We start from the raw sequence: 25,671 nt of genomic DNA on the forward strand, positions 1-25,671 counted from the left end.
ATTTAGCAGCAGTTGTAAAATGGCATAAAACACTTTTATTAGTGTCAGCTACATTTTATGCTTGCTATTTTTCCCTGAGCAGCAGAGATTAACACAGTACTTCCTAACGCAGTTATCCGTGTGGTACTTGTATAATGAAAATTGTCAGATAAAATGAAAATGTCAAAAAGATATTTGTCAGCTCCCAAGGATGAACAGAATTCCATTTCAGTCAGTGATAATATCCTTTGGTAAGATGTAAGTGGTGAATTAAGTTAAAGAGATAGATGAAGCACATACTGGAGTCCATGTTAGCACTTCCTTTCTTCCTCCTCTGCTTCCAACCTCCTTCAGCAGGACACAGCACAAGGTTTTCTGTGCTGCGGGTGCTTCTATCTGCCCCTTCCTTCAGAGCAGAGGGAACAAAGCCGAGGGTCTGAAATGCTCTGTGACCCACTTACAGGCACATCCTCTCCTTCAGGATGGAGATTTGCTGGAGGAAGGGATGTTGCTGCTCTGTTTGTTGAGGTGTTACCACGATCCGTGTGCAGGATGGGAAGGTACAGCCAAGATCTACAATAGTGGGTTCTAAAATAAATCGCTAAAGCACATGAAGTCATCAGTGAGTGTCTCCCAGGAGCTGGATTTAGGTTTTGGGCACTCCCAGTGAGCTGGACCTTTCGCTTCAGAGATCAGAGCCTACTCTGGGTACCCACTCGGGACAGGTCACTGCCCTGCTGGGGCTGGTGTGGCTGGGAGCAAGGACAGGGAACAGCAAAGACTGAAGACAGTTTAAATGATGCAAAACCCCAGAGTTTTTGCTTTGAGGTGGAAAAGAATGAGTTTTGGTTTAAGGCTGGTTTCTAATTTTTCTCTTTATTAGGTATAGTGTTCTAATACTAAGCCTTTCCCTTCCTGCATCAGTTTAAGTAGACACCAATATCGCTGTGTCAGGCTCCAGGACACAGAATCAGAGAATCACAGAATGGTTTGGGTTGGGAGGGACTTAAAGCTCATCCAGTTCTACTCCCTGCCATGGGCAGGGACACTTCCAGTTACTCCAAGCCCTGTCCAGCCTAGCCTTGACATGTTGAGTGACCCCTCTGCAGCAAAGAAAATCAAATGGAATGACATCGGATATTTGCCACTTCTCTGCATGTAGGTTGGAGCCCTTCCAGTGTAGTTTGTCTCAATTTTGGCACAGAGAATCCTAGAGAATAGTGAGGTTTTGGAGGATGGAGATTGTTATATAAGTTGCTGGAGAAGGCGGGGGGGGGTGAAGTTTTTATGTCTGAGAGGGGAAAGGAGTCTTGAAACTCAGCAACACAAAAATGGAAGAACTTGGAGTAGTGTGAAAGGGTGAAAAACACCCTAAAACAAGGATTTATGGGACAGATCTGAACAGATGGGGAATAGGTCGTGCAGAAAAGCAAATGGGAAGGCAGCATAAAGTGCAGCAGAGACTAAGAAGCAGATTTTTTTATCTTGTCTATTTTAGGGTCACAGTTCAGAAATTACTGTTGTTTAAAAGAGAATTAAATTTGCATACTTTTTAGACAGTAATTTCTTTTTGACAAATCCCCTGCTGCATCCTCAGTGCATAAATAATGGTTATAGCAAACCAGTGAGTGCTCAAAAGAGATCCCAATATCCAGCCTGTCAGTCCTTTGGCCCCTTGCACTCACCCGATGTGCTGCTGGACTTCTTCTATGAACCTACCCCAGCACATTTTGGGTATCTCAATTTCTAATACCTACAGTGGATTGCACTGTTAGGTATTTTGTAGAAGAGTAATTATTTTAAAATGAATAAAAGAATTCTGACCTGCTCCTGTCCTGAGATGAAAATGGCTCCTTCTACCCTAGTAAAATATTACTTGCTAATTTTCTATTGACCATTTTTTAACATAGAGTCAGTAAGGTTGAAAAAGACCTCCAAGATCATCAAGTCATCCCTTTGGCCCTGCTTATCACCCTTTTCTAGAACTTTCTTTTTTCTTTTCCATGTTTTTTTGGGCATAGGGGCCTGGAAAAAAAAATCAAACTACGAAGCTGCAGGTACCAGAGATTTAGACAGCAGAATAATGATATTTTGTACTCCAGCCTTTATTTCCTTGAGTTCTCATTTCCACTCCCACCGTTAATTGGTGTTCCTTGGCACCCTTTCTCTTTGTGATGTGTTGGAAGAAAAGATTTATTGTTAGGTTTTATGCCTGTAAAAAGTTGTCTCATAATTTTTTTGGCTTTTCATGCTGCTTTTTACAGCTAAACTTGGCAATTTATGAGTTTTTTCTGCAGTCTTCACTTGGAATTTATTTCAGATTTTTGAAGGATCGTTTCTTTTTTCTAATCCCATTCCCTGCCCTGCTCTAACTGCAGTGGGCTTGTTATAAATCCCAGTTTAGCAGGAAAGTGCCTGACTGTCTGGGGTGGTGGTGGCAGGTCCATTGCCCACCTGGCTCAGGTGCAGGACCATCTGCCCACGGGGCAGGGAATAGGAAGCCTGTGCAGCCTGGGTGGATGCCAGACTGTAGGAGGTTGGGAGGGTTTTGTTTGTTTTTAACAGAAAATTTTGGATGCTTTTCTCTCCATGCTGAGTTTATCTGTGGGGGTTATCTCCTGTAACGTGCCCTAAGGAGCTGGGGTTAAATTAGTGGTCTTTTTATATTTGAAAATAAATTATACAGACATACATTATCTCAACCTTTTTTTTTTTCTGAGTTACAGCTATATATCTAAGTCAAGACTAGTAACACAGCCTAATAAAAATTCTTGCATAATAATTTTCCTTATCAGATCTATTTATTTTGATTATAATTTTATTAGGCTTTCTGGGCTGGAAATACTCCATCCAGGTGTCTGCAGGAAGCTGAAGGCATGTGCTTCTAAATTTAAGTCAAAGCAGCTCATTTGCTCTTCAGAACATGGATAATGGGGCAAAAAACACCAGAATGTGGAAAGGATTTTGGAGCAGCCATTTCAAAATTAAGACAATAACAAGAAGCTCTTTGCTCCAAGGAAATAACCATTGCTATTCCCCCACAGCAGGTTTGGCACATGTGGCCAGTCTACAAATATTTGGGAAAATGGAATTTATACAAGATCTGTAGAGAATTCCTTGTGTTTAGCATTTGGTTTCTGAAGGCCATGTCACAGCTGGTGGGTCCAGGAGGAAGTTTCACGTGTTATTACACTGCAGGGTTGGTGCATTTTGGATGCTGAGAGATTCTGAATGGGTCAGGAGGAGCTTTGAATGTGAAACCACATTACGTGATGCTTTTATGGGCTACTGATTTATCTCAGAAGTTCCAGAGCAGAAATCAATTAATTAACTGAGGCACCCAGGGAAAGAACTGGTTTCATTTGGTCTCCTTTAAATAGCGTGTTCTGTGTGGCCGCCTCCATCCAGGAGAGCCAGAGCCAAGCAGGAGACTCCATTATGGACAAGATGCTAATAAAATTGTTGCTCCAAGTTTTTGTAGTTTACAGTTAACATCTCTGTGTGATGTTTTATTTATTTGGCGAATGGGTTTTATGGTTTAATTACGCAGCAGTGATTTATATGCAGGAGAAACTGGCAAGAGAAAAAGCTCCTCCTGCCCAGCATTTTCAGAAAAAAAAACCTGTTTTCCCTGGCTCAAGAGATCCAGTAATTCCTTACCCATTAAATATACTTTTTCCTTTCTTTTGCCTGGTTCCTATACTTAATATCTTCAGGAACTTTTAAAGTCCTGCACATATTTCCAGTGGTAGGATTTGGCCTTGTATTTTAGGATCAGCCTCGTAAGGTACCTGCGGACATTATTGAACAGTCGGAAACAGTAACATAAGTGTGACTTTTATTAAAATGTAAAGCAAACTTACTTTCAATGGAGGCTTAATTAGAATTCATGTGAAATTATTTACTTTATGCACAAGTGCTGTGAAGGTTTCAGTGGCCTGGTCCCAGCTGCAGGGAGGAGGGAAGCAGCGCTTCCTCTGCTGCATTTTTATCGCAGCGCGGTCACTTTCCATCATCTCACCTCTGACTTACCCAAACTTTCCTAGCTCGCAAAACAAAGAAGAAGATCAAAGGACTGCAGCAGGGAAGTGCCACGGGAACACGGGACGCTCCCGAGGCATCCGGGAACAAGAGCATCGTCCCCGCGTCGCTGCCGCAGCTGACGCCGACGCTGGTGTCGCTGCTGGAGGTGATCGAGCCCGAGGTGCTGTACTCGGGATACGACAGCACCCTGCCCGACTCCAGCTGGAGGATCCTCTCCACCCTCAACATGCTGGGAGGGCGGCAGGTGGTGGCTGCAGTCAAGTGGGCGAAGGCAATCCCAGGTAACACACAAATATGTTAATTGCTGAGTGCAGTCTTCTTGTTGTACTTAAACTCCATGTTTGTTTTCCTTCAAAGCTGTGCAGATGAAGTTTTAGTCATAACTGGGCTTGTTCATGTCTCAAATACTTCTGGAGTAGAAAAGTAGAAAAAAATGCAGATGCAGAGATGTATTTACTGCAGATGAGCTCATTTTACTTGAACATTTTGACCATTGGATCTTAATGTTCATTTTAAAAGTAATATAGAGAACTGTTTTTATTAGCTCTGTCTCCACCTTTTAGAGTCACAGAATCACAGAATTGAGTTAGGAGGGACCTTAAAACTCCATGCCCTGCTGTGGGCAGGGACACCTTTCACTATCCCAGGTTGCTCCAAGCCTCATCCAACCTGGCCTTGAACACTTCCAGGGATGGGGCAGCCACAGCTTCTCTGGGCAATAAATAATTATTTCTTGAATATTTTTAGCAAGTCCTCTTGACTGTTACAGACTGTCACTGCTGTGCTGCTTCTCTGGGTCTGCGTTCATGGATGGTTCTTTTTTCACTCCCCTTCACCATATCTGCAGTTTTTTCTTGACTTTTCTTGGGAATAGGTGTTTGACTGTCAAATTCCAGGGTGGAAGTCAAGGTGTTCATTTTCTCCCCAGCTCTGTAGCAGCACAGTTAAACTGACTCTTACCTGAGGAACGGGGGTGGTTTGTTGCTATTTTGGCTCCCACCTGAAGACACAGTTAGACACGGAAGAAGTGATGTCAGATCTCAGCCTAGGACATAACACATGGCATCTGTCTAGGGAGAGGCCAGGGCCAAGGGTAGCTGAAGATCTGTTTATTCCTACAGAACAAAGACCAGTGTTTATCTCCCTCTCGCTCGTGTCAGTACTGTTACCTACCTGTTCTCAGAAACGCTGGCAGAAACACCTCCATGACGCATGTGTTGCCCAAAAATAACATCACAGAACAGGTCTGCCAAAAAAAAAAAAAAAAGAGTCTGATAATGAGATTTATGAATCATAATAGTGCCTCTTTGAGCAGAGGAAATAAATTAACAGTGAGAAAGAAAGGCTGGAAAACTCAAATATGTCTGTGTCCAGCAGATATGTGACTGGAGAGGTTTGTGTGTGTTCTAGTTGTTCTAGTGGTGATTGGTCACAAGTTGGACTCGGTGCCCTTGGAGTTCTTTTCCAACTTTGGTGATTCTGTGTCAGGGCTGTTCACACTGGGAAGTTACACGGGATTAGCTCAGTCTGCTCTAGGAGAGATTCACATGCACGCACTTCCTTCTGGGACAGGTCTTTGGGAGACCATCTGGTATTCCCAAATCCAAATTTAGATTCCATTTTATAAAACACTTCTGTGTTCATCGTCTCTGTTGAACGGTTTCCCTAATTAGCCAAGCCCTTCAGGTTAGAGCATATGCTCTCAATGGAAATGCCAGTCTTCTCTTTAATAACTACATTAATAGCAACTGTTCTTATCATTGTTATCTCCTTTCTTTTGTTTGCTGAGGTGGTTCCTCATGAGTATTTAATTTATATCCTGCTCCTTGCCAAATCCTTTCACTGGGATTTCAAAATAACCTTTTCCTGAGGAGGGTTTGAGCACAGATTCAAGGTTTGACCCCGTAAGATTGGAATCACTTCGGAACCCTTTGTATTTTTGAAGCAGTACCTGGTTGTTCCTGCTGTCTCCAAAGCCAGGAGCTGTGTTTGAAGCTGTCAGACAAACCAAGTTTGTTCTGTATTCATATACTGGCTGCTGGCTGTTGGCACATCTTCAGGAAGCAGCTTTTTAGATGTTCTGAGCTCTTTAGATGTCAGATGCTTAATAAAATTAGATAAAATCAACTTGAATTCAGGCTCTAATAATGATTCAGTGTGGCACGATAGATTCCTGCTAAATGTGGGCAGGATCTAATAGGAACTAGTGTTGTAAATCCAAAGCTGCCAGCATTTTCAGACTGTTTCAGGGACCAGTTGTCAGATTTTACCCATTTCCTCCTTGTTCACTTGGCTGTGTTAATGCTGCATATGAGATCAGAAGCAGTTAATGCTGGTAACTAATGCAGTACTTATTTTCTAAGTTCTGTGTACAGTTGTTGTGGAATAAGAACAAAATTTTACATTAAGCCATTTATTGTCTGGTGGACTGCTCTTGTGAAAAGTAGCAAGCCCTGTTATTTTTGGAAGGCAGCCCAGTGAATTATAGTGTATATGAAATACAGTTGTTGCCTTTTGTGATCTATCTGACTGACCATCAGTTCCAGATAAGCACATACACATATATTATGACTTTTAAATATTACATCCCCTTTTACTCCCTGTAGTGGCTGTGCACCGATAACACAGCAGTTGTGCTGCTCATAACCCTGGTCCTTTTCCAAGTCATGCAAGTTTTTTGTCCTTTTTTTTTTTTTTCCCGCAACTGACACCACCCCCCCTCAATTTTTTATTTTTCTAGGTTTCCGAAATTTGCACCTGGATGACCAAATGACCCTTCTGCAGTACTCCTGGATGTTCCTAATGGCTTTTGCTTTAGGCTGGAGATCCTACAAGCAATCCAATGGCAATCTCCTGTGCTTTGCACCGGATCTGATCATTAACGAGTGAGTAAGACCTGCCACAGCATTTCTGGGGTTTGCACTCAAGGGGTGAATCACTGGGTAACAAATCATTGCAGAGATCCCAGATCTGCCTGTCATTTGCAACTTGTTTTTCTTTCAGGAGCTTGCTTAGCGTTTTTAACTAAGTCAGATGAAAGAAAGGTAATTGAGATATTAAGTGTATTTATATCCAGGAGTTTTTGTGGGAGGTGTTTGTGCTTAAATGTTCCATATTGTGACTGTTCCAGCACCATTCACTAGAATCATTCATGTTACCAGAGCCAACACAGTCAGAGCTAAAAATATGTTAGGGATGGAGAGAAAATTTTGGCAAATTGCATAATGTTCTGTCTGTTTAGTGTATAAAAGTGGCAATATGGTCCTACCAGTTTCCCAGAGTTCCCGATTCCTTAAACATTTCTTTCTGAGCCTGATTAAAGTAGGGCTGAAAAAACAAGGTTACAAGTGGAACAACCTTCCTGATTTATATTTTCTTGTTGAACTTTGTTATCAATTTTCAAGCAAAGTTGAATTTGGTGGAATATTTGGACGTATTTTTTTCTTGCACCACACATCATTATCCTTGTATTTTTCCAAATTTGTGTTGTGCAGCAACTGCGCTGTAGAGGAGGGAAAGAGGGAATTTGGGATTGTTGAAGTGATTGCATCTAATTCATGTCTCTTGTTTCATGGCCTTGCAGTGGAGGCAGTACAATTGGCATGTTTTGACAGAGTCACAGTATTTTTGGTTCTGTTGCACTTCAGAATCAGATCTCCCAAATATTTTCCGTGTTTTAAAAAAAAACATAATAGTTGTTACATTTTCTGTGGGATCAGCCATTTACATTCCTTTTTCATGTTTATTTATTCCTTTTTTTTTTCCCCCTGTGTAAATATTTATTCAGACTTCTATAAACTGTAATCATTGCCTTATAATAACTTCAGAAAAAAGGTGTGGAGGAGATGGCAGGTGAGGGCCCATGTGTGTACTTATGTTTATTAAAGTGCTTAGAATGTGTCTCTGGAGCAGAATAATCTCTGTGTGGTGGAATTGAAATAATTGATGTCACTAAGTGTAGCAACATCTACTTTGCCTTACATCAGAGATCTCCTGCTGTTTTATCAGTGACTCAAAACCACAGATCTTCACAGCCAGGTGTTGATATTCTTGAAAAACACAAAGCTGCAAGGGTAACCCTGTTATAGCAAACAGTAATTCTTAAATTCCTTCCAGTTACAGTTTGGTACATAAATTGTAGATCACAATGACATTTGTTTTCAATAAAACACATTGACTGAGAGAACTGCAGTTTCTTCTCCAGTGGGCTACAGGTTCTCCATAAAACTCTCTGGTCGTAACTTTTTATGTCCCATCCCTCAATAAAAGAGAGCCACCTCGGAGCTCAGTGTGACAAACACTGACTAACAATAAAACCGCTGCAGGAGTCGTGAGAAGGTTCCGGAGCAGGGAAAGCTGGAGGGGCACCTGGGGCTGGGATGTTGAGCAGGACAGGGGAGGCATCATGGGCACTTAAGCAAAAATGCACTTGGATTTTACTGCAAGAAAAAAATGCCCTTGGATTTGAATGATCAAATGTGGCCACATAGGATACGTTCGGTAATAGTTGGTATCTGACAATGGAGCAGGGGTATAACACAGACCAGAGCATGCAGAATTACTTCCATGGTTGCAGAGAAGTGCAGTTACTTCTGGTTTAATTTTTGGGTTTCTTTCAGTTTCTGAACTTTAAAACCTTGTCCTCACATTTGGTGCAATTCAGTGTCTTCTGCTTCAGGAAGAGAAACTCCCATCTTGGAAAGGTCTCCAGTGAAACAGTAGTTCAGTTGGACCTAACTGCAAAATACTTTTTTAAGATTGATTTTTTAATGGGATTAATTAGACTTTCTTTAGCTTCATGCATCTGAGCAGTATCAGTCTTTCATGCATTTATCATTGTGCCAGCCCTGGCCAGTATCATCCTGTGTAGTTACAGTTTACTTACATGGAGTAGCAAGATCAAGTAGCTCATGCAGTCTGTGGTGGGAAAGAGGATTAAATTCTGTTCTTCTTAAATCCTAGGATGGCAACTTAGCCATTTGCTCAGTCTTCTCCTAAAAATTGAATATGTGTTGAATATTTCACTTTTATGTCTGTACTCCTATAATTTATTTATTTTTTAATGGAGGTATATCTATACTAGCTGATAATATATGTGTTCACACACAAAACACAGAACTCAGTTCAAGTTGTTGAAACGTGTGGCAGCTGAATAAATCTTAGGCTTCAGGCCATTATTTAGTACTTGGAAATGGTTTAAACCTGTGATTTTGCAGTATTGTATAACTGTTTCCTCACTCTGTGATTCAAAACATGCCCTGCTGGAACGGGCACCGGTACTGGATCAGCTTTTGGCCTCTGGGTATGTCACAATGTGCCCGAAATTACAGTGAGCACAGTGACAGTGCACAGTTGTGTTCATCAAGTAGCAAATACCATTGAAGTGCTGCCCAGCTTGAGAAAGAAGTTCCTGGAAGTTCTGGGTCTTGGGATTTCGACTCCAGTTGCATGTTCATCATCATAGCTCCTTGCTCTGAGGTGTGAGGTCACTTCCATGGTCTTGTTTGTCCTTCCAATCTCATCTGCCATACAGAATAGCTGTATTGATGTATTTGATTAGAAAAATAACAGTGATTGCAGTTTTATAAGCAATGTTTTGTCAGTTCTCTTATTCCCCAGATTTTTTCCCCAAGGTTCTTTTGTAACTCCTTCTGTGGAGTCAGTGTCATCTGGTGTTCAGAACACCAGCGTCCTGTTTACTGGGTTTTAGTCTTTCACAGACTTGACTGAACTGAGTGACTCACAGCAGTGTTGAAAACTCATCACGTGCTTTTATCATCCACACACGTCCCCCAGAGCAAGCACACGTATATCCATGTGTTCCATGGTCTGGGCTGAGCTGGAACACCACCAGTGCCCCTTGAGAAGCTGGTCCCTAAAGCAGAGGGGTGTTGGATACTTAACAGAGCAAGGAGGTGATTCAGGGTGGACTCAAATGTGCAGTCATTACAGCAGGATGCCTTCACAGTGATCAAATGCTGCCAGTCACCTCTTTGAGTCTTTTTATGTGCCTGGCTGTAATTGCAGAAGCCTGGAGCTGCTGTGGCCCTGCCGGTGTCCCTGGGGAGCTCCTGCGGCTCAGTCCGGGCTCAGCGGCTCCTGAACTGCCATGGGGTGCAGCTTCCCTGGGATTGCTGGTCCTGAGTATCCCAAAACTCTGCTTGAGAGCCAGCATGTTTCTGTGGGTAGTTTCAGCTAAGAAGGCGGCACTTGTGGTGTCCTCACTGAGTACAATGTCTATTTTAATTAACTAAATATAGCATTGAGTTGAAGTGTTACATCTGGTCTATTTGTGGGTAAATTAATCCATGGAGATGGTAAATGGCCTGTGCAGGGAGGGGAACCAGGATCCTGGGCAGGCAGGGAGAGAGCCCTGAGCCCTGCCCTTCTCCGAGTCTGTGTCCGTGACCTGAGCCCTGTCCCCGGGCAGGTTCCCTGTGGCAGCTGAGATCATCTGATGTGCCCTGGCCAGGAGATCTGAGATGGGAATGGCTGGGACCTCTTCCCAGAGCATCTGCCAGCATTTAGGATGAGGCAGTGAATCAGCCTCCTCGTGCTCTGACACAGCCAGATCCGCAGCCTCTAGGGCACAGGGCAGAGCTCATCTGTGTGCTCAGACCTCGCTGAAGGGAGGGGGCTGTGCCTGCTCTCATTTTTTGGGAACTACAGTTTGCATAGCCCTGGTACTGCCCAGAGTTTGTGTGTCTTCCTATGGATTCTCAGCCTTGTGGATATGGTTGAATTTACAGCAGACAGAAACAAACAACAGGCTGACCCATTTCATAATGTTTATTTTAACCTTCTGCCCAGAAATGGGCATAGTTTTACGTGAGGAAAACTGCTGAGCCCTGTCAGAGAATGTGTTTAAATTACTCAATTTGAAATCTCTGAGATGCCCTTTGATACAGCCCAGAGGGGTCAGGACAGCGTTTGCCAAGCAGCCAGATGGTGGCTTTGTGTCAAGTGCCCTGAGAAACATCCCACAGCCCAGCATTGCACTTACTCCTGTTTCATGCAGCTTTACCTTGTGTGCACTTTATATTTGTGCTGCTACTCCTTGACTATGGAATGTAACGTAAATCCAGTGTTTCTGGGTTCATGTGCAAGCCCACAGACTGTGGCTGTAGGTACAGGACAGTGTCCTGTTCCACTCAGAAGGAATTGTCCAACAGCTCCATTTGGAAGCGGTGGGGTTTTACACTTGTGCTTGTTCTAGTTTAATACTGTTTCATAGCTTGTATTTCTGTCTTTCAAACCCCCTTGGAATTCCTATTATTCTCTGTTTTTTCCATCTTGAGAAAGGTGTGGTTCTTCTTTCCAGTCAGGGTTTTTTAAGATGCTTGTGAGGGTGCATCACATACTCCTCCTGCAGGGCTAAGGAAGGGAGAACAGAAAACTGATCAGCTTTGAAGGAACTGTAGTTTCATAACTAAATCTTACTTCTAACTTTCACAGGGATCCCACTTCGTCTGTGTGTAGATTTTAATATTGAATAGGTGATGACTTAGGAAAGGTGACACATCATTAATGAAAAATAAAGTGCTGACATCACTGCAGAGAGATTGTGTACTTACTGCATGGGAAACAGATTATTTTGCCTGTCTTTACCAAAACAAAAACATGGAAAAGCATAAATCTGTTGTACACTCTTCAGAATTAATCTGTTCTTCATTTCCCACCCAAAACTAATTCTGCAATATTCACAGTACCCAGCTGTAAAAGGGGATTGTTGTGTCAGATGAGGTACTACTAAATAAAAGGAAGAGTTCCCATCTTGATGCAGGGTTTCATTGAAACAGGGAAAAAACCCCAAAAGAGTATATGAAAACATAATGTATTATTCTGATTCCAAGATTTTCCTTTGGTTGTCAACATGACTTTCCATTTATGGTTATAAACTTGATTATTACACTACAAAGGTAATGACATTTAATTGCAGTGCTAGTCATCGCTTTATGAACGTGAGAGGATACAAGTGTAAGAAATTGAGAAGTTACAGAAAGTTGCTGCTGTCAGTAGTGAGGAAGTATGTGTTAAATCAGGTGCACTTTGCAAAAGTACTGAAAGAATTAGAGAAATCTCATCTCTAGTGTAGCACACCATCATGTTTCCTTAGAAAGATGAAACACTTTGGGACTGCCAGGCTTGGAGAACTCTGTCGCACAGTGAATGAACTCGATTTCTATGTCGGGTTCGTGCTGACGTCTGTTGATAACAGAGCTTGCTGACGGTCCTTGGTAGAGACAGTCTCCCTTTGTGGCGCTGGGATTCAGCACGTCAGGCTGCCTCGTTCCGCAGTGCTGGGCCGGTGTCTCTCTGTGTAACCAAGGCAGTCACCTCAGTGGGCTCACCAGAAAACGGCGCGTCATTTCGCTGTGCGATGGCTCACGTACAGCTTGTCGTCTGCCTCTGCACCCCCCGCTGCTCTGAGTGCAGCCTGGAAACCCAGAGATGTAGAACTCTCAGATACCTGGACATGTCACTAATTTGTGTGCTTTTATTCCTCAGGCAGAGGATGAATCTCCCATGTATGTATGAACAATGCAAACACATGCTTATGGTCGCCCGAGAGCTCTCACGGCTTCAAGTCTCCTATGAGGAGTATCTCTGCATGAAGACATTGCTTCTCCTCTCTACAAGTAGGTGAACAACTCAATTCCCAGCTTTTGGCATTTATATCTACAAAAGTATGTGGTGGATTTGCAATAAATACTGTAAGATAGATTTATATAATATGCTGCATGATGATTTTTATCTTTCAGTAAGATATGCTGGAGTTAAGTCACAGCTTAGTAAAATTCTGTCTGTACTGCATGAAAGGTCAAATGTGGTGTCACAGTAGTCCTTTCAGAATATACAGAAATAAACTAATATGAGACAACATAAGTAATATTGGTTACTGTATGTAAATAACTTTTACAGTGTTATTTTTCCCCTCTGTTGACATCACTGTTACCCAATGACTTTGTTTTCTCTGTGCTCTGTGGGGCTGTAGCTCCCTGAGGATCTCAGCTGCAGCCCTGGCTTGGCTGCAGTCCAGGGACTCACCCAGCAAGGAGCGTGTGTGTGTGTGCTGGGAGTGGGTGTGAGCCGGGCACCTCGCCTCACACCAGGAAAGCCTGTGCCTGTGTGTCCTGGGAAATCCCATCCCACAGCCATCATGGCGATTCCTGCAGTCCCACGGGGCCGAGGGAGCTGCTGACATGCTCCTGCTTCTGCTTGTCAGATTGGTTTTAGTTCAGTGCAGTGACAGGTGCCAGCGTGCTCTGAAAGTAGCAAGAGCAGCAGTGCAAGTCAAGATTTTTCAGCGTAGTACTTCATCGTCTTCATCGGATGGTTTGGGTTGGAAGGGACCTTGAACAGGATTAAAAGTAAATATTATTAAGTTTAAACAGTTTATTACACAGAGGGTGTAAACATTCCGTATCTTTAATATTTCCAGTAAATAACAGCATTAATTCTTACAAAGAAATGAGAACTTTGTTCCCTTTGGGCTTTTCCCTGATAGGAGCTGGAGGAATGTGCACCCCAGCGCTGTTCACGTTGCAGGGCAGTGAGTGATGGGTGTGGGCAGGGGCACTGGGCTGCCATGGCCCATTCCCTCAGGGCCCAGTCCCCCATCAGCCTGGCAAGACCTGGCACAGCCTCACTGCCAAGCCCAGAACTGGGACAAGGGCTCTTTTCACAGGAAACTTTCAGCCTCTCACAGCCATGGGCTTTGTAGGAACTTAAAACTTCCCCAAAACTGCGGATTTAGAACATTTTCTGGTTGATTCTGAAATCTCTCCCAGAAATTCCTTAAGTGTTTTGGGTGTGGTGTAGGCCAACTTTCCTTACAGGAATTGGAAATTTCCTTAGAGAAATTTCCATGGCAGAAGTGGTGACAAGGCAGCACTGGCAGAATTCAGCCCATTCAGGAGCCAGGCCAGGCAGGCACTGGTGCTGCCCAGAGAGGCCTCTCCATTCGATTTACGGTGAAAGACAATATATCTTCATATTTTGTTGAGTACATACATTGTGTAAGTGGTACATTGTGGAACTTCTGCAAATTGAATGGCTAAAATTTGTATAGCTCTTTAATCCACGACTTTGCAATTTTAATTGGTTTATTGTGTTTCTGTGTTAAGTTTTCCCAGAGAAGAGGAGGAGGAGTAAAACAGGAATCCCACACGGGTCTGGACATGTAGCTCACACACAGACATAGCTCACAGGCCTTTTACATGTGAATTATTGAAACAACAGTTGACTTGTTTCATCTCCTGTGTAGGCAAAGCAGACAAGAGACTTCAGCATCTCTCAGATGCTGACAGTGCAGTGAGGGTTGAATTTTCTGAGGAAGGGAATGTGCTTTATGGCCTCTGTCCTCCTCTCTTGCTTTCTGTTGCCTTTGTCTCAGCTCTTTCTCTTACCTATCTTCAGCTCTTTCCATTCACTTCACCAAGGTGATCAGAGGCTTCAAATGAAGGATGTTAAGGACCACTGGAGTCCATGTTCTCCTTTGTCCGGGTTAGTCCTTGCCCTTTAAGGAGGACCATCCTCATAGGAGGATGTAGGCACAGGGACTTAACGTGGATTTGAGTCCCCACACCTTGGGTTTCTGGCCCCCAGATCCTCATCTGCCTGGCACTATCTTGATGTCCCATCCCTATTCCAAAAAGCTCTGTCCATGCCCCGATTCCTTCATGGCTAGGGCAGTCAGGTTGTTGTCCAATCTGTCAGTCCTTGCCTGGATGCGTTACTTGATCCATGTCAGGAGGCTTGGAACTAGATGATCTTTCAAGATCCTTTCCGAGCCAAGCCATCCTGTGATTCTGCCCTTGCTCTTCTGCTGGCATGCAGAATTTTTATGGAATCTTTCTAATGTCACGTTTCCCCAGACATGGAGAACACGGGAGCCCCAGCCCTTGATGGTTCTTCATCAAGGCACTTTGAGGGCTGGATGTTGTTGCCTTCGTGGACTGATTCCCTTCCCTCTGTTTCTTTGTTTTATTTTGCAGCAGTCCTGTGCTTTTTGTTCAGCTAGTCATCAATCCCAGTTCCTGCTCTTTCCTTCTCTCGCTGCTGTCATTTCAATCAGTCCAAGTCCTTTTTCTTCTGGTCATTTTCATAGTGTCACAGACTGGTTTGGTTTGGAGGGGACCGTAAAGCTCATCTCATTCCAACCTGGCCTTGAACACTTCCAGGGATGGGGCAGCCACAGCTGCTCTGGGCTACCTGCGCCAGGCCCTCACCACCTCACAGGGAGGAATTTCTTCCATATTTCTAACCTAAATTTCCCCTCTTACTCCTTGTCCTATCACTATAGTTCCTGATGTACGAGAACTTAAATAGTGACACAGTTCATAGCTTTATAATGTCTTAAAGGTTCGTATCAATGTTGCAGTTCCCAAGGAAGGCCTGAAGAGTCAGTCTCTGTTTGAAGAAATCCGGATGACGTACATCAAGGAGCTGGGCAAGGCCATCGTGAAGAGGGAAGGGAACTCCAGCCAGAACTGGCAGCGATTTTATCAACTGACTAAACTGCTGGACTCTATGCATGATGTAAGTCCTGAAAGGAATGCTGTAGGCATTCCAGATAAACACGTTGGGGCGGTGACAGTGATCTCCTCTAGGCTTTTATTATTTAAAGGGATAAATATCGCGGGGGAGGAGGAGGTCGTGCCCCCCTGCTGTCTAACGAAAGGCGAATTGACAGCCGTGAACATGCTGCTCTCAGGCTACTTCTGCAGTGGAATCCGCAGCAATCAATTTTATAATTCATCTAATTTTCAGTCCCTTTAGTTCTTAAAAATTACATTGCTTTAAAATGGAGGAACTCAGAAACTGTAAATGATTTGCAGTAGTAGCAGAGATGTGAAGTTTAAAACCTGTTATGAATTTATGGAGTAGTTGAAATTGCATTGAAATAATTCCTCAGCGCTATGTGTGGTGTTAGCAGGATTCATTTGGCAAAGAATTTCAGAATTCAGTCTGTCTCCTTTGGAATTTAATTCTAAATTACACAAAGCAGTCCCAGCAATGTTTAAAATGGGGGAAACTTTGGGACCTCAAAACTACTGGTTTTTATTTGTTACTGTACTAGGCACCTGGAAAGATCTAATTAAGCTTGTACATGTGTATGTCACTTATCTGCTGGAATGGGAATTGATACCGAATCTCTTCAGTGTTTGCATCTGTTTGTTTGGTTTATATTGGAGTGCCATGGACAAGAATTAATTAATTGAGGATGCCTGTGCCTGTCCTGTTGGAGCAGGGGTGAGGGGTGCTGGGATGTGCCTCATCCATAGGCAGGGGTTGGGTGGGAGGAGGATGGATGGGAGTGATTCTTCTATACATCTTCGTGTGCAAGTAATTCTTTGCCTTATCACTTGTAGGTGGTTGAAAATCTTCTGAGCTTTTGCTTCCAGACATTTTTGGATAAATCCATGAGTATTGAGTTCCCAGAAATGTTGGCAGAAATCATCAGCAATCAGATACCAAAATATTCCAATGGAAATATCAAGAAGCTCTTGTTTCATCAGAAGTGACTGCCTTAACACAAAGGGTTGCCTTAAGAAACCGTCACTCGATAGCTTTGTTTTGTAAAGAGAAAACCTACAGAACTTGTTCCTTTTGTCCTCGCAGCGGTGTTTCTTTTGTAATTATGCACTACATGTGGTTTACAGAGGGCCAAGAGTTAGGCTGGAGAAGCAGCGGATTTCTCCCATTTGGGAAAGAATTGGGGAGAAAGGAAAGGCAAAGAAATCGTAAATCCTATTTGTTAGAAATTTTCTCTCTCCCCTCGTGCACCATCCCCGGATGCATCAAACCACCAGTGACAAGCTCTGAGGCTGTTACGAACATTCTGCTAATTAATTAATTGCTGCAGTTGGCTGGAGACAATTTTTTAGGCGTTTTGTTTTTTTTATTTTAGTAAAGTGTTTTGGATTTTTTTTTTTTTAAAGTTAAGGTAGCATTTTGGTTTATGCATGTAACCTGAAGAAAGTTTACAAGTGTATATCAGAAAAGGGAAGTTGTGCCTTTTATAGCTATTACTGTCTGGTTTTAGCAATTTCCTTTAACTTTATATACCGTGAACTTGGCTTGTTCATTTTTTCTTACATAATTTTTTTGTAATACTTCAAGATGCCTATTGTACAGCTGGTTTTTTAAGGTGGGGCAGCTCGTAGCTTTCCTAAACGACCTCTAGACAGTAAATCCTTGAGTAGATTCATGTGAAAAAGGGTTGGGCTTTTCTAACCTAATCGCTTTCAACTGTCAAAGCGGCTATAAAAATTTGGCTTTTTTTAAGGGCCAGGGTGGGTGGGAGAACACTCTCAAATCTCATTTCAGTAGATCCGAATGAAATCCTTTTGGTATATTGCAGAAGTGTTGGATATGCAGATTCATAGAAAATTAACCCAGTCCTCACTGGATGTAAATGAGCAGGTTATTTTATATATTGAAAAAAAAAAAAAAAAGAAGCCTGATTTTTGCATATGATGCAACAGCCATAACGCAAAGAGTCATGGGCTGCATTGATGCCAAGAAGATCAGTCCTGACTGCCCATCAGGAAATTTTCAGGAAAATATGCATAGCTGCAGAAAAGTTTACTTCTGTGTGGAGAAACTCACATTTTCTATACACTTAAACCTGTCATCACACGAGTATATCTGGAAACCCCCACGGACAGAGGAGGTGGACGTGTGATTGCACCCAGTGGTTTGGGTTTGTTCTCCTGGACGGATTCCAGAGTCCTCCTCTTCGGGGAGATGTCCGAGCGGCCACACGGCTGTGACTGGATATCCCAGCTCCAAACTCGCCTGGTTAGAGACCCAATTCCACATCTCCACCCGTCACTGACTGCTCCATCCTCTCTCCTGGAGAGCAGGAAAGCTCCGCTACTGAGTTCGTGGTCTTAGAGTTGTCCGTCAAACTTTCTGTCTTTGTAAGGCTGCAGCCCTTCACACTGAATTCCTGGCGTGCCATAAATTCCCATAGGCCATGTGGATTTCTCCTTGTTGCCATTGATAAGGATATTTTCCGATGTTTAGAAGCTGTAGTAGCCTTTTCTACGTGCACCTTAACAATTTTCTGTATCTCAAAATTGAAATATTTACTAAGCCACTCTAAAATTTGATTTTTACTCAAAGTGGCCAGATTATTTGTGTAATAGAAATGAGAAAGATCATCTGAGAAAATACAAAACCTAATATATTTTTATATTTAGTTATAGTTTCAAATATGTATAATCGGTATATTCGCTGATACAAGAAAAGAAGGGAAGGGCTACTGCAGCTTTAAAAGCAATTTATTAAATGATTGTAAAATAGCTTGTATAGTGTATAATAAGGATGATTTTTAGATGACAGATTGCTTTATCATGATACATGTAATTATATTTTTTGTAGGGGTCACAAATATGATGAGTGGGAACCCGTTCTGTGTGGTTTGGCTGGAGGCAGCACCGGAGGCATCGGTGTTCGTATCCAAAGAAGTGCTTTGTTCAGAGGGGAAAACCTGTGCTCCGTGGGTGTTTGTAGGGTTGGGTTTGTGTTTATTGAATCACTGTGTAAAAATTCCCGTTGGCTTTTGGGTGGGATGCTCCTATCTGTATGGTCGGGAACTGCTCCCGAAGCATGGCTGAACCAGACCCCCACTGCAAAAACTGTCAGCCAGGACACCCAGCTCTGAACTCCTCCCCGGGGGAATTTCATACACAGCCTCACTCCCACAGCAAAAACAGCTTCAAAATTGGGCAATAATCCACATCCAGGTGCCAGCAATATGTAAATACAGAGCATGAGGTGTCCACAGCACATTTCTACTTTCAGCAAACATTGGTTTCCAACTGAAATAGGAAACTCAATTCTCCTTTCTTAAATCTCTTTTTGAATGTTATACCTATTAAAAAAGATCCTATATTCAGTACTTTGGAGTAAAATAGCACCTTTAATAAAAATAAATAATCATTCTCTCCTTTGATCTGTACAGAATATGTACATTTTGTAACAATTAAAGGTCAGGATTTTAATTATGACATCCAGCCCAATTCCATGGGAATCCTCACGCGCCCAGTTGCGATACAGATACAGATACAGATACAGATAGGAGTTTGGTGCTGTTGGGTTTTGGGGGGGCTCTTTGGTTCAAAGGAAACCTGCTCTTACTTTGGAGAATGTTTTATAAACTTGTATCCCCAGAGCCCTCGGTCGGAGCCTGGGGCACAGCGCGTGTGCGGGTCGGGGTGCACGGACCCCAAACTTGGCATTTTTGCCAGCAGAAGCAACTGCAGTGAGCTCCACCAGATGATGATGGAGTTGGGGGTTGGAACTGGATGAGCTTTAAGGTCCCTTCCAACCCAAATTCTGGGATTCTGTGATCCCCCCATGAGAGAACTGGTCATGTAGGAGGAGAGGCTCTCTGCCCCTTGTGTCTGTTTGCCTGTATGTTCATTTTTAGTCTGTGGATTTAAGGAAAAACAAAGGAAACTGTGATGTTAGAGAAAGAATCGTCCTGTACGTGCTGTTCAGTTCTAAACTTCACCAGTGAGAAAACATAGTGCTTTAGTCAGCAGTGAGAAGTCCATGTCCTGTTATCCGTAGTCCGTGTAGCAGTGGGTAGTCCCTGCACTCTGGATAAAGCAGGGAGAATTCTGACTTTGGCTCTTCAGTGCCTTATCACAAAGTGCACGGATCCGCCCAGGGACGGCGGGGGCAGCTCAGGACGCGCCGGGCGCTCGCAATGGCCTTACGGGGGGACACCGGGACAGGGGGGCGCTGGGGGGCCGCCACGAGGGAGGGCAGAGGGAGGGGGGCTGGGAATAGGTGCCAATTGATGCCGAAAAATGACCTCGCCATTTTCACAGAGAAAGGTAGGAAGGAGGAGGAAGTGCCTGGATGAACGTTGGCTGCGGGAGCATCCTGTAGTCGAGTTTTAGCGAGGAAGGACTTCAGGGACATGACTTAGAGTGAGATTTTATAAAGATTGTATTCTTATATCCCTGGAAGTGTTCAAGGCCAGGCTGGATGGAGCTCTGAGCAACCTGGTGTAGTGGAAGGTGTCCCTGCCCGTGGGTTGTACTGAGATGGTCTTTAAGGTCCCTTCCAACCCAGACCAGTCGGGGATTCCATGATTATATACCAGTCACGCTCTATCGTTAGCCCAGTCTGCAACCAGGGGTTGCTGAGCCATCGACATCACATAGGAACCAAATTTTCCAGGAAGGTCGAGAGCCTCTTCAGCCAGAGGCCTTGTATCCAAGGAAAGGCTGTGTGTGTGCGTGTGTGTGGAAACATCCCACCTCCAACAACCTGCACAACAGCAGAGTCAAGCGATGGGTCATTACTCTATTTTGTATATTAAACAAAAAGATATATACTGGGGACAAATCCTATATCATACCGGTGTATGGCATTATTAAAAAATCATTATTTTTATCACAGCAATTTTAAACAGCATAAAAGAAAAAATTAAACCAGTGACTCCTGTTTAAAAATAAAAGTTGTAGTTTTTTATTCATGCTGAATAATTCTGTAGTAACAAGTCTGTAGTTTTCACCTACTCAGTGAAATGTTGGACTGTAAAAGCTTGTGTGGAATTGTTGAACATTTATTTTTTCATTTAAATTTGCTGTTCTGGTAATACAAAGCCACACATCTGTACAGAAGTTGCAGTAAATGTGAGCCATTTACAGCAATGCCGAATAATGGACAGAAACCATATAATAAAATTCTGCTTTTTTCATTAAATGGCTCCAAAATGCTTTTGTGGAGTTTTTGCTGTGATCCTGGAGAGGGTTGGGTCCAACAGCGAGTCGGTTCATTTGTGGTGGTCTCATTATTCACCTTATACGCAGGAATTATTTGTACTGGAGTGAATTGCTGCTGTAGAAGTTCTGGAGCAGGAGAATTTCTGATCATGAAGTTCAAATTAACAATTTAATTGAAAATCACAGCTGCCTATGTTTTGCCTTTGCATTCTAATGTCCGTTTTCTGGAGGAAAATCAGCACTGTGGTTCTCTAATGTAATCCAGAGCAGGAACGTGCCTTGGAGCAGCCTGACCTGTGCCCACCTCAGAAAAAGGCTAAAGCTGCCGGGCCAGTTCAACTGAGGAAAACAGCACAAAATGTTTTGTAACTAAATAAAGAATTGATTTAGGTTCCCTGAACAGCTGCAGCTGCTCCATCCCTAGAAGTGTTCAAGGCCAGGTTGGACCGGGCTTGGAGCAACCTGGTCTAGAGCAAGGTGTCCCTGCCCATGCTGGGGGGGTGGAACAAGAAGAGTTTAAGGTTTCTTCCAACCCAAGTCACTCTGTAATTCTATGATTTAAAATGTATTTTGTCACTGCAGTGGTTCTCAACTATCTGATATGTGTCAGAATGTGATAAAAGCTCCTTCCCAAGGCAACTACCGGATGCCAAATGTTAATGATAGAGAGAAACAAAATGTACTACAAAGTCATGGGCATTACCTAGGGGGGAGGATGTGGATTGGGGTGGGAGTCCTGGGCAGGGGATGGGCTATGGGATTCCAGCCTAAGGGGTCCTGTGCAGCAGGATCATACCTTCCCAAAGGTAGGATTTAACCCAAATTGTGAAAAAGGACTTCCTATATCAGCAACACTGAAAGGTGCCTCTGTCTGGCTGTGACAACATTGCACTTGGTTTCATAAAGAACAGAAAATGCTGTCATGAAGTTCCTTCCCTGCCATGTGGCCTTTGGAGTTTTCGAATGTCAACGTCTCCAACCCATCAGTAACTAAAACCTCAGCACAGCTCATGCCTTCACCCCCTGAGCAGCAGAGCGAGTCGTGCTGTAATAAAATCTCATTTAACTGCAGCATAAAAGGCCGAGTTCCCAGCAGGGAATGATTTCTTTGAATTGTTTGCAATTAAAACAAAGCTTACATAAATTTCCCTTCGGTAATTCCCAAGCTGGATGGCTGTGGATGGGGGTCAGAGGCAATACAAGAACAGGATTTATGATAACCGCGTTTATTTGTGAAACAATTGTGGAAAGATTTTTTAAGGAGCAACATCAGATATTAGGATAATATAACTGCTCTGTGTCTCATGAGCTCCAGCTTCATGGCAAGTGCATCAAGTCCTCAATGTGTTCATGTTCCACATGAAATCCCACTTGTCCCATTCCATTTATAAAATCATTGACATCAGAAACATCTGTGGACCAGGTTCTGATTCCTTGCAGGATTTCTGCCCCTCCTGTGCTCTGTCCCACCACACTGGCTGTGGCTGCAGCGTGGCCATGGTGCTGCCCTGCCCTGGGAGGGCGGATTGGGGGCCATGGGGCTGCAGCCCTCCCTCACCTGCTGCCTTATTTTGCAATTACTTGCTTTCTGGAGCTCTATCCTTAGCTTCCAAGAAATTCGGATGAAGCCCAGCATGAGATGGCAACTCATGATTTCTGTTGTGTTCATATTATCCCAATAAAACAATGGCATTTCAGACTGGTTTGGAAAAGACGCCATTAAATGCCATTTTTACAATTTTGACATTTAAGATTTGAGCTCTTGAGTTTGTGTTTGTCCCTGGGACAGTCCCCAATGGGCCGTTTTGTCCGTGGCTGTCTCCCCACTGCAGTGGGAGCTCACAGAGCTGTGCCACATAATGCACAAATACTGGGATTCTACAGAATAAAAGACTCCTTGGCTGTAAGTTATGGTTATCCCAGACATTGCCAGTGTTCTTATCAAGATACGATCAGGAACTAGTCTGGGAGGGAACCCAGGACTCTGCAAGCTCAGGTCCTGCAGTGCTGCCTTAGGGATCCAAACCATTTCAAGTCCCTAAATCCAAGATGTAGTCATTCCTTCAGACCCAGCTGACACTCATTCCAGGGGTGTCTCTGCTGGTACCTGTACCCATCTTGGCACCAGCTGGATGCTGAACTGCACAAAGGCACTGGCCAGATCCGTTTCATGGAACCACAGACTCATTTGGGTTGGAAGGGACCTTAAAGCTCATCTCATTCCACCCCCGTGCCATGGGCAGGGACACCTTCCACTAGACCAGGTTACTCCAAGCCCTGTCCAACCTACCTTGAACACTTCAGGGATGAGTCAGCCACAGCTTCTCTGGGCAATGGGGTCACATGTCAACAAGTTTGGTTCATTTCCTTGTCAGGGTTACAGATAATTTTGATATTGGCAGACCTGAAAATAATATGTCTACTGCATGTCCATTTTAAAATAAAAACATGTAAATATTGAACTTGTCAAAGTGAGACTGGAGGAGCCACAGGGAGAGGAACCCTCTGAAGGGATAAGAAGTTCATTGATGTCCAATGCCCGAGTCCATGGAAAAGCAGATAAAAATCAACCTGGAGGAGGGGTAAATATCCTTATCCAATCCATCACAGACCTGGCACAGCTCCAAAGCATAATTAAGGATATTCTCTGAGGTCACAACAGGGAACTTCTGAGTTTAAAAAATAACAAGTAGAGTCCTTCTAATTATGGTATCTGCTGCTTTGAGATCAAACCACATGAAAAGGTAGGGGGAAAACAGCTGAGGCAGCATCTCATGTGGGCACTATTTGCATGGCTGATGCAGGAGGACAGGGTGAGACTGGGAAAAGTGACCTGGTGAGCCCAGTGACGGGCATTGGGAACAGGGGATGTGTTCCCAAGGAGCAGAGCATAGGGGACTGTGTTCCCGAGGGGCTGGACAGGGGAGGCTGTGGCCTAGAGGAGCTGAGCATGGGAGAAATGTGTCCCCAAGGAGCTGAGCACAAGGGGGATGCATCTCTGAGGGACTGGACATGGGAGAAATGTGTCCCCAAGTAGCTGAGCACAAGGGGGATGCATCTCTGAGGGACTGGACATGGGAGAAATGCGTCCCTGAGGAGCTGAGCACAGGGAACTGCTGCAGAGCAGGGGTACAGGCAGTGACACAAGTCATGGGGAGGGGGCTGAGCCTGCTGTCCCCATCCCCCCAGAGTGACTGCCTTGGCCCCAGCGTACCCATGTCCAGGCTCCTGCAAGAACCCATCCAAAATTAAACCCCAGCATTTTTAATTCCTCATTTCTCTCACACCCTTTTCTTTTTTTCCCTTTTTGGCTCGCAGGCAGAACTTCCACAGCCGAGCTGCAGCCAAGCTGCACGTGTTCCTACCCCAAACAAACACAGGACTGGCCTACAAGGCTCAGACCAGAGCAATTACTAAAAATAATTTAAAAAAATCCAACCAGCCCAACCCAACCCTTGGCAAGCCAAAGAAAACCCGAGGGACGAGGCTCTCACACCCTCCCCTTGTGCAGAGATGCTTCTCCCCCCGTGTGGGTCAGTCCCTCGCCCACCCACACCCACTGCCCAGGGGCAAACGCAGCCCCTCTCTGGGGCAAGGGGAGGTCGGGGGTTCCCCCTTGGCGTCCCGGGGGGCTCATGGTGCTGGTGCCCCTCGGCTATCCCTTCCCTGGGCAGCGCTCCCTCCCATCACGCTGCTGGGATTTGCTGAGCATAATGGGGCTGAAACAGCTCAAAGCTGCTGGGCTAAATATATCGTCGTTGCTGGGGAAATAAATAATAAACAGCGGCTCGATTAGGATCTGGTGGTGTAATTGGTTCTGCTCCGGGTGGCTGGAGGGCAGCCCCGGCGCTCGGAGCAGCAGCACTTCAGGTACCAACACAGCAACAATTAATGAACAAAAGACCCAACCAACCCCAAATTCAAAAAAAAACAAAAAAAAACCAAAACAAAAAAAAAACAACACCAAAAAAACAAACAAACGACAAAAAAACCCACAACCCCCCCAAAACCAAAAAAAAAAAAAAAAAACAAAAAAAAACAAAAAACCCCCAAAAAACCAAAAAACAAACAAACAAAAAAAAACAAATAAAAAAACCAAAACAAAACAACAACAACAAAAAAAACCAAACCAAACCAAACCAAAACAAAAACCGAACCAACAAAAACCCAACCCCCCCCCACGCAAAAGCCCCAAAACAATCCCCCCCCCCAAAAAAAAACCCTAATCAACAAAAAACCCTAGAGGCAGAAGCAGCACGTGCATCTCCCAGACCCAGAAATATTTATTATAGGTAATGGCTGCAGCAAAATTAATAAGCTTTAGAAAGCAGCATAACATCTCCGGGATCTATGGGAGCAGGACAGGGAAGGCAGCTGGGGCTCGAGGAGCAGCTCCAGGGCCAAGCAGGAGCAGCCAAGCCCCCGTCCCGCAGTGCCCCCGGTGCCCCCCAGCCCTGCACAGGAACCGGATCCCGGTGGAAGTGTCACCGTCCGGCTCAGCTGGGTGAGGAGGACACGGCAGACACTCCCTGCTCAGCCCAGCGCTGGCTGCCGTCCAGGCCGGTAGCTCTCCCTCAGGAGTCATTGTAGGTAAACAGCATTAGAATGAGCTTGTTTGCACAAGAGCTGCTCCGGCAGCGGCTGGAAGGACGAGTTACAACCAAACCCACAACCCGCAGCTGCCGCAGCAGCAGAGCATCCCGGCCGGATGGGCTGCAGGGCCATGGAATTTCACCGGCACAGCCCGGACCCTTCAGCCGGCCGTGGGCACCTCCCGCTGCGGCAGGGCCGGGCACAGCAGCACTTCCCAGTGCAGCCTTGGGAAAAGATCCTCACTGGCTGCTGGAGCAGCGGGAACCAGCCCAGGCAGCCCACGGTGCCATCAGCTGGAAAGGAG

The 25,671-nt window shown here is 44.3% G+C and overlaps 1 protein-coding gene across 1 annotated transcript in view; it reads left to right on the forward strand.

Moving 5' to 3' along the window:
- Positions 1 to 17,516, forward strand: part of NR3C1 (nuclear receptor subfamily 3 group C member 1) — a 61,571-nt gene extending 44,055 nt beyond the window's left edge. The window contains exons 5-9 of the mRNA XM_064671653.1: positions 4,026 to 4,304; positions 6,764 to 6,908; positions 12,532 to 12,662; positions 15,407 to 15,564; positions 16,398 to 17,516. Of these exons, the coding sequence (XP_064527723.1) occupies positions 4,026 to 4,304; positions 6,764 to 6,908; positions 12,532 to 12,662; positions 15,407 to 15,564; positions 16,398 to 16,550 (866 nt within the window). The 3' untranslated portion in view covers positions 16,551 to 17,516. The remainder of the gene's footprint in view (positions 1 to 4,025; positions 4,305 to 6,763; positions 6,909 to 12,531; positions 12,663 to 15,406; positions 15,565 to 16,397) is intronic.
- The last annotated feature ends 8,155 nt before the right edge of the window (positions 17,517 to 25,671 follow it).

The sequence above is a fragment of the Pseudopipra pipra genome, chromosome 15 (genome assembly GCF_036250125.1).
Source record: "Pseudopipra pipra isolate bDixPip1 chromosome 15, bDixPip1.hap1, whole genome shotgun sequence".
In the NCBI taxonomy this organism is placed as follows: Eukaryota; Metazoa; Chordata; class Aves; order Passeriformes; family Pipridae; genus Pseudopipra; species Pseudopipra pipra.